Raw genomic sequence first — 8,991 nt, 5'->3', positions numbered from 1 at the left:
GCGCGTTCGAACGCCATTTGAAAATGGCGGCGCTGGACCACGTGATCGCCGACTGCTCGGAATGCGTGCTCCGCTCCGTATCCTCTTTGCGTACACGTCGGGGAAGGAGCTCGATATCGTGAGATATATAGATTGGTCAAGTCAGCTGACGCCAGGATGCAATCGTCCGTTGTTCGCGGACTGTAATGCGATCGTTCCGTAATCGCGTAAAGCCGTAAGGATCGCTTTCGTTGAAGGAAGCGCGCGTTCTCTCCTCTCGCGCGAAATCGAGGTAAGTATCAGGAATTTCAAAGACACTCCGCTCTCTCAACCGCAGATCGATTCCGCGACGTTCCGAATCCAACGATGTTACACTTAATGACATTTAATCACTTCGTCGTACTGTTCCTCGAAGAATTTATCGTTTTCAAGTCGCGAGCGATTCACGTCTGTGATATTTGAGGTTAAGAAAATGTTTCGTTTGCGCGACGTGTTTGATGTTTCAAGCGGATTGATTTTGATACTTTCGCACCTGTCATACTCAAGGGAAATCATCTCTCTCGTGTTTTAGTTGGGTGCGAGAGGAATTTGCACACACTTGAATATTAGCCAGAGATCAAAGGAGGCCACCATGCCACTCAGTGCAGGTAAATATGAATGTTACACTAATTACATTTTTATTTTAATTATTCTAAATTATAAAAATTTTTAAAAATATGGTTTATGTAGTTTCATTGATTTCTCATTTCTCAGTTAAATCATTATTTTATTATGTTACTTGTTGCAGATATATCTACAGCGCTCCACTTGCTGGAGCACGTGCAGGAACGGGTGGAAGACTGCGATGATCCTAAGCTACAGATGCATACGTCACAGGATCTGAAGTCACTAATTTCCTTGTTGGAGGATCCGGTATTTCGCAGCATAGTCACCATTCAGGATTCCTTAATCGAATTGAATACACAATTGACACATCACCCGTCTATCTTACCTGGTGATTTTGACATTAATATCAGCGGACAGTTGGAGCTTTCCGTTCCGAGTACTCCAGTGCAATCTCTTGGACCAAACATGTATCAAGATCTGTATCAAGATAGCAGCGAACTCGAAGATCAGAGAGTTCCCGTTGCTCCATTATTGCATAGCAGCAGCGAGGACACAAGCGCACAGGTAATTTTGTATTATCATACTCCATATCGTACTTTATGAGGATCAATTTGTATATTTACTGTATATTTATTATTATTTTGTTTCAGGTTACTAGCCCCAGTCTTGTTTCAGAAGTTATGGGAATGCCGCCTATAACTACTCCTACTTATGCAAAGGAGTTTAAAAAAGTCATTGAAGCTGCAGCACGAGGACGACAAATATTTACAGTGCAGGTAAATTTCTATACTCCTTGTAAGACATAAAACTTTTTTTATAGGAGGATATCTTTGCAAGAATCTCTCTGTACTTTGTAAAACATTTTTTGTATTTTTTGTGAAGAAAAAAGATTACAATAAAAGTATGTAATATATGTTATCAAAGTATTCTACTAATCAGGATGATTTTATTTTGTTTTAGTTGTATAAACCAGAAGGTACCAGTTTGGGATTCAGCGTGGTTGGACTTCGTAACAAAGATAAGGGCGAGCTTGGAATATTTCTACAAGAGATACAACCAAATGGTATCGCGGGCTGGTGAGTTAAAATTATCTCCTATTTTTATCAATGTTTTTGCTGCATGTCTTTAGATATAAATAGGCTTGCAATAATTTTATGCGCCGTTCAATTATCGTTATTTTGTATATTTACTTTAATAAAAGCAGTTACATATTCCTTTTGCGTTTATCAAGAGACAGGACGATTTGAAATTTGATAGATATTCTCGCCTTAGTGACGTCAAGTATCCGAATGTGGAAGTCTTGAGTTGATGTACATACATATGTATAAGTGCTAGGTCAATCAGATAGTAAGTCTTACCAAATGTCAAAAAGCATTTGCTAGTCGTCAGTAAAAAGATTGTATCGTGATAAAGGGTTTGAAAAAACGGAAAATAGGGATGATCCGTGAGTGAGCGAGATATCAGATGATCCAATAACTTCGCTTTACCGCAGTGCGATCGAACCGATATTTCGCAGTAGAACCGAATACGAGGAATGTACTCTCTTTTTTTTTAAGTCAAGAATATTTTTCGTTATTGCGCAAAACATTTTACATCTCCACGTTCATTTGAACTGTATCGCAGCAGAAAGTCAGAGATACGTCCGTATCACAATTACAGCTTTTTACCGCTATAATAACACACCGTTATCGAGTTTGCAAATCTCTGCGGAAATTCGCTGTTAATGCATGAGTCTACCGGCGAAATGTGATCCCCTTTTAGCTCGGGGAGAAGGAAACACGATTCCCTGATTGCTCTTAGAGAGAGAGAGAGAGAGAGAGAGAGAGAGAGAGAGAGAGAGAGAGAGAGAGAGAGAGAGAGAGAGAGAGAGAGAGGGAAACAGAGACAGAGAGCGAGTAGGAGAATCAAAGCTTCACAGGTAGCCTAATCTACATCACCGTCATGAACCGCATACTCGGGCGAGAGAAACGCGCGAGAGTCATCGTCACGCGCATACGCGTTCAAAGCGGGCTAGCGACCGCAAGCTATCATTTCCGGATCACGCGTTTCTCCCCGGCACACCCTGTGCACGGTCGTGCGGTGCCGATCGTGCCATCCGTCACACGCATGCCCGTTACCTTCCATCCGGAAGCTCCGCCGCTGCCGCCACCACCACCGCCGCCGCCATCACCACCACCGTCGCCGCCCACCACCGCCGCCGCCGCCGCCGCCGCCGCCGCCGCCGCCGCCGCCGCCACCGCCGCCGCTGCTGACGCTGACGACGCCGTCGTCGAGAAAACGCCGCCTTTGAAAAAGAGCCTCCCACCCTGCGGCCGACCAGTCTTCGACGAACCTTCGTCGGCCGAAGGTCGTGGGGCGGATCACGCGCTCTTATCACGCGGGACACGCACCCCATACGCACCCCGTGCGCATTCACGCGCGTAATCGCACGTATCTCCGCTCGCTCTCGCCCGCCCGCCTACCCGCGCCGAGTGTGGTGTGCCGCGCGCGATTGTGTGTACTATCCCTTTTTCTTTTTCCATCCCTACGTGAATCTTCCGCAGTTCGCGCGTCGCATCCCGCGTCACACCGATGAGTCCGAGGCAACGTGTCCATCGTCGTCCGGAGGCCCCGCCGATCTCCTCGTCCGCCGGACATTGACAACGGGGACCGTTCGATCCTCCTGATTAATCCGTGTGGCGGGGGAGGGGGGGTGGGGGTGGGACACACGCGCGTGTCGGGATCACGTTTCTTTCGAAGGCGGCATGCGAGCCCCTGCCGCATTCGTCGGCGCGACGCTCTTTCACGCGATGCGCTCGTTAATCATCCGCGCGATTCCTGCGCGCCGCGCACCCTCATAGAAAGCGGCGACTTTTCGTGCGGGGGTCGTTACGCACGGGGAGGTGAGTGAACAATGGAGCAATGCCGACGTCGTCCTGTGATATCTCACGTGGTGCGTGCCTGCCCTCAGTGAGGAACCATCGGCGATTTCCTCGCGGCTCACCGGAAACGTTTATGTGGAATTTCCTATGGATATTACATCTTCATATTTCTCTTCGTGAATGTCACGCGGATAATAGATGCGGATTCAAAACTCGATGGCCACGTCGGAAAATGATATTTAAGAAACAATATACAATGGTTACAATTATATAACTACTCGATGATCGAGGGAGGAAAGTCGCAGCCAGTAGCCCGCGGTCAATCGCCGGAATTTGCCTCTCCCGCCTTCGAGTCGCACGCGAAACGTGTCTCGTTCAGCCTTCTCCACGTCACGCTCCGCGTTGCGCTCTCCTCGCGGTCTGGGGGTGGTATGCTAACAAACGGTGGCGCAAAATTGCGTTTTTATCGACTCGCCGCGGCTCTACTCGGCCATATGCCGCGATACGCGGCAGCGCTCGTGGCCCGTACACGCCTCGCAGGCGAAACTGGGTTAGATCGTCGGCGGGAGTAGGCCTCATCGATCCCGGATTTGAATTCAACGTGAAATTATTCTAGCCCCCGACGCGCGTATTATTCATGCCCTGAAACCGTGGCCGATCGCGCGACGTGATGCCCCGCGCGCGCGCGTTAATTAAACGGGGCCGACTTTCTTCCCTCCGAATCCGAGGGTGAGATTGAAGCAAACCCGAATCCGCCGATCGAAAATTGGCCGCACGCGTGCGGCTGAATTTATCGCCGTCAACATCACCGAGTATACACACGTGATGGAGCCGTGCCGTTCATAAATTAATCCCCTCGGCGATATCATCTCCGCATCTATGCATAGATAACCACGAGTACCGGTGAATGCGGTGGTAGTAAAATGGCAATCTTGTGTCCTTCGTGTCCCTTAAATTCTACACTTAAATTCTATAGATAACTTAAACTAGTAATAACAATAAAAATAAAGCGGTGAGAATTTCATTGCTCTTCATAGCTATTTTTATTTATTTTATTACTCTTTTTATCAGTATTACTATTAGAATGTTTCTCGTATATTGATTATCACTCTTTCATTTTACTTTTTTAATAAATTTTTCATTTCGATAATTGTTCGGTAATGACTTATATTTTCTCTCAAAAAATGATTAAATAAATCATTTGTTTATTTGTTATATACATATATATTTTTTTAAACTATATAACGCATATAGGAAAGCGAATGTGAGGGTACGAAGTATAGAGCGTAAATAATTTGTTGTCGAATCGATGGTTGGCCTATATAAAGCAAGCGTTATACCAGTTTTGACGTCGTGTTAAATAATGTTGTGCAAAAAAAAATTAGGCAACAAAAATATATAAAAAGTATTCTTACTACTACCTAAATGATGATACGAAAGTTGACTAAGATTAATATTAAAGAAACTTTCTTGCACGCGCATGAGATTTTTTTTTCACCTGCACCGTGAAAAAAAGTTAATTATAAATCGTTTCGAATCGATAGTGAAAATACTTGCTTGCCTCCATAAACAGTTTCCGCAACGAAGAATATATCAATAATTAAATTCCGCGAATAAATTAATATTTTAATTAGGCGTTTTTAATCAGCCGGATATTATCTTCTTCATCAAGCTTTATCTCTTATAACAAATTCAGAATAATTAGCCGTGCAATTTATGCGTTCGATAGGCCGTCATAAATTTTTCATGGCGATCCGCGTAGTGCATGTTTGTTTCGTGAAAATGTTCCGAAGTTTTTTTTTCTAGATATCGGACCGGGCGAATTTTTACGGCGGTCCGGTCAATGATCATATGGCCAAAATCCGGGGCTCGTTAGTTATACCATCGACGCACGTCCGACGAAATGTGCAGCATTATATGCATACCTCTCAAAAAAGCTCGGCGTTGTTAATACGTCGGCGCGTTGTGTACGTTAACGAATTTATCGCGCGCGAGAGAAAGTCCAGAGTGAATTATTAGTCAGTTACACTGCGTTCGTTTTTTTTTTTTTTCCAACAACAATGTATAAATATTTCAAGTATACTCACCGAAACTTTGTAAAAGCAACGATATAGCAGCAACGATTTTATTGTATATGTCTCACTTGTTTGCAGCACTGACTTTATTTAATGGAGAAATCACTATTTTACCCATGGTAAAATAATACTAATATTATTTTATTTTTTTTCTCAAAATTTCTCTTTATTCACGTATGCTAAAAGCTGTTTATATAATTTATACTTATGAAGAAACTTTGCTGAGAATAAAATATTAAAAATTTTGCTGTTAACATTTATTATTAGGATCAGCAGCTCAAAAAAATTGATACAGGATTGTTCTCCTGAAGAAAAACGGGGAATATTGAAGGAGAAAAGATCTTTGTGAGATGTTTTGTAAGTGGCTTTTGTATCAGCGCACTTTTTTTTTTTATTATTTTCCTAAAGAAAACGGTTTACATAGGATTACTGACGCGTCTTGTGAAAATTCATAGGGGAAAATATGTTAAAACACCGAAAAAATTATCATGTTAAGAAATTAAATCACGAATAATTAATGCTTCTGAGAAGACTTTTCGCTCTCGACTTGACTCTTATTTGCATCTCAAAAAACATAGCTGGTATTGTTTCAGGCGGGTATTTTTACAGACATTCGAAGCTTTCGTGCATTTTTTCCGTGTATTCTCAATCGTTCGCGCGAAATTTATCTAAAACACATTTTACGAATGCACACACTTTCGAGTTTAAGCACGATTAAATCGTTAGTTGGGTCGGTTGTTTTATTGGGGCGCGTTCGTTGCGCTCTAAAACAAATGTTTCGCAAGAGGGTCAATATCGTTAACCAGACGTCGTGCGTTATATAGTTACAACAATGGAGATCAGTATCCCCCGATAGTTTGCACTTCGTAGTCGACCCGGCCGCCACCGCCGTCGCCGTCACATTTTGTGCTTTGTTCGTTCGATAAAGGCGAGACAAATTTCATCACCGAATCAAACAATGTTCGCGCGCGAACAAAACTACATTGCGCTCCGATCGCTTTCCAGATAACGCAAATACTCATAATGCGGCAAATTAAACGTAAAATAATTGGAGGACGCGAGAAAGAAGTGTAGCTCGCGTAACATTGATCTACGGGACGAGATGAGACGGAGAGATCTTAATTTACGTTTTTATCGTGAAAAAACGCCGAGCGGTGTTTCGAGCTTGTAAGGAATTTGACGAGGTTTGCATTTTCAAGCGAGCCATAATGGCCGCTGTTAAAGAGTTACGGACAAACTCGAACTATAAGTCGATTTTGAAAGCGTAACTTTTGCGAGAGAAATTGCTGATTAACCCTTTCGCCGCGTACATTTTTTAACCGCAATAAAACATGTACTTCTCGCGATAATGCGACCCTTCTCAAAAGCGGAGCAATTTAAGGGCTGCACCATTTAATGCCGCATACTTGTTGTACTCGTACTCGTGATTTTTTTTTTTACATTTTTTTTCATTAAAAAATCGTAACTATTTAATACCTTTGTCGAGCGTATCTAAGCCGCACGTGTCTGTGCTAAATTCTAATTATGGTGGGCGATTTCTGGCACGTTGAGCTTCATTAAAATAAATGGCTATATACATTATTATAATTAAAGTAAGACTTAGCCGAAAATTCTGAATAGGGTTACCGAAAAATCTTAAAATTAATCTCATGAGTTATTCAATATTTGAATATTATTAAAATGTTAAATATTTTGATGTTAAATATTTTAAGTATTATATTATTTAAACAAATACGTTCTATAATAGAGGTAAAAGTTTCTCGCAACCTAAAAAAACCTGTTTATCCAGTTTAGTTAAATTTAGTAAGATTATAAAATAGATAGACGAGCATAAATATAAATTTTAGTATATTTTCTTTATATGTATATATGTTTACGCCAGATTACATTATTCGAGAAAGCAGCGATAGTTTCGATAGCAAAAGCCGTCGCGTTTTTCTCCGTTTCATTTTCTTTTTCCGGCAAACTTCGGTGGTATTTCTGCCAGCTAATTTTCGAAGTGGAAGATCGGCGTCGTTTTGCGCGTTCAAGTGGACCGATGCTTTTTTACAGCTTCTCGCGGCATCATTCTTTTGCTGTAAAACAAAGATCAATAACGTTACGGTATATGTTACGTCACGGCGATGGCGATGGCGATGGTTTTATCGCGGATATCACGAAATGCGGATACCTCGTAAAGTGCTAAGCTCGGTCTATTCTCGTTCCAGTTATAGTTATATCCTATCTTTTTGCATCGTTAATTCTTGCCTCGAAAATTCATTCAGTCTTTCAATTCGCGGATAGGATTGCGCGATGACGTTTAACGCGCTTCTTCCGACACAATCACGCCATGGCAAGAAATTGATCAACTCACTACTACTCCCCGCACTACCAATCCTGCAATGATCCAGCGATTACAGGCATTGTGCGTGGAACGAGCTGCGTTATCATCGCAAACAATCATTTAACAATTAAACCGATTAAATTTCAAGTGACGCTTCTGTTTATTAACCCTCATCTGAAGCGCGCCCGCGGGGGATGCCTGCCCCAAAACAATCATTTTGGCTTAGCGAATTCAGGAACGCGAGCTCGATACGTTGCAGACAATTGCATACATTTACACACACATACAAACATTTTTGTGGGTGACGGTATAATAAATATTTTGAAAAAAACGTAACAACGCGATATAACCTTATTTAAAAATAATAGAAATAAGATTCATATAATGTAAAGCGAGATAAAGCGAAATTAAAGCTTATTTTTTTTATTAATGTCTTTTAATTAAAAAAATATCGCGATGCTCGAGATTATTAAGGATTTTCAAAGCTTTTTAAATGCAAGCGAATGATTATTTTTCAATGAACTTTTTATCGATGTCATTTCTGAATGACATTTTAATTCTCTATTTTGTCCAATAATTAGCAAACGCATGACTGGATCGTGTATATAATTACAGAATTCAATAAATAAAGATACGAGATTGTGTTAAACTCTACACAATTTAATAATCATCAGTATTGATTTCAAACAATAGAAATTTCATGTACGCTAATTATGACTATTAGCATTATCTCAATAATCTTAATTTAATTATGGTCCGTAATTACATTACAAAATCCACCTCAAAATTTATTTCACGGCATTTATATATAATCTTTTCGTATATGTTATTATACTTTTAAATATAATTCTGTTGTCAAACTCATTCTAAATGATTTGCAAATTTTGTCACAATTCAGGATAGAATTCTATTTTGATTTTACGTGTCATCTTAATGCGGAAAATATTTAAAAATTTAAATGCATGTGTAAATAAAATATATATTTAAAAACGCACGTTTTAAAAATATTAAAATATACGAGATATAAAATTATAAATAGAATTTCTATTTCGTGAAATCTGTCTCGAATTGGAAATTATTTTAATTTTACTTTAAAAAATAATATAAATATGAAAATATCATTCATATAAAAATATGAAAATATCAT

At 40.7% G+C, this 8,991-nt stretch overlaps 1 protein-coding gene across 3 annotated transcripts in view; it reads left to right on the top strand.

The window, feature by feature from the left end:
* The first annotated feature begins 74 nt into the window (after positions 1-74).
* LOC105426733 (inactivation no afterpotential D) overlaps positions 75-8,991 on the top strand; it is a 94,260-nt gene continuing 85,343 nt past the window's right edge. For all 3 annotated transcript variants that reach the window (XM_089075020.1, XM_089075019.1, XM_089075018.1), the window contains exons 1-5: positions 75-271; positions 551-626; positions 767-1,149; positions 1,236-1,361; positions 1,546-1,661. In XM_089075020.1, coding sequence (XP_088931146.1) covers positions 611-626; positions 767-1,149; positions 1,236-1,361; positions 1,546-1,661 — 641 coding nt within the window. In that variant the 5' untranslated portion in view covers positions 75-271; positions 551-610. The remainder of the gene's footprint in view (positions 272-550; positions 627-766; positions 1,150-1,235; positions 1,362-1,545; positions 1,662-8,991) is intronic.

The sequence above is a fragment of the Pogonomyrmex barbatus genome, unplaced genomic scaffold (genome assembly GCF_055798465.1).
Source record: "Pogonomyrmex barbatus isolate J1 unplaced genomic scaffold, ASM5579846v1 scaffold18, whole genome shotgun sequence".
Classification (NCBI taxonomy): domain Eukaryota; kingdom Metazoa; phylum Arthropoda; class Insecta; order Hymenoptera; family Formicidae; genus Pogonomyrmex; species Pogonomyrmex barbatus.
The sequence above is the reverse complement of the archived record's forward strand: the minus strand, read 5'-3'. Positions and strand labels throughout refer to the sequence as shown.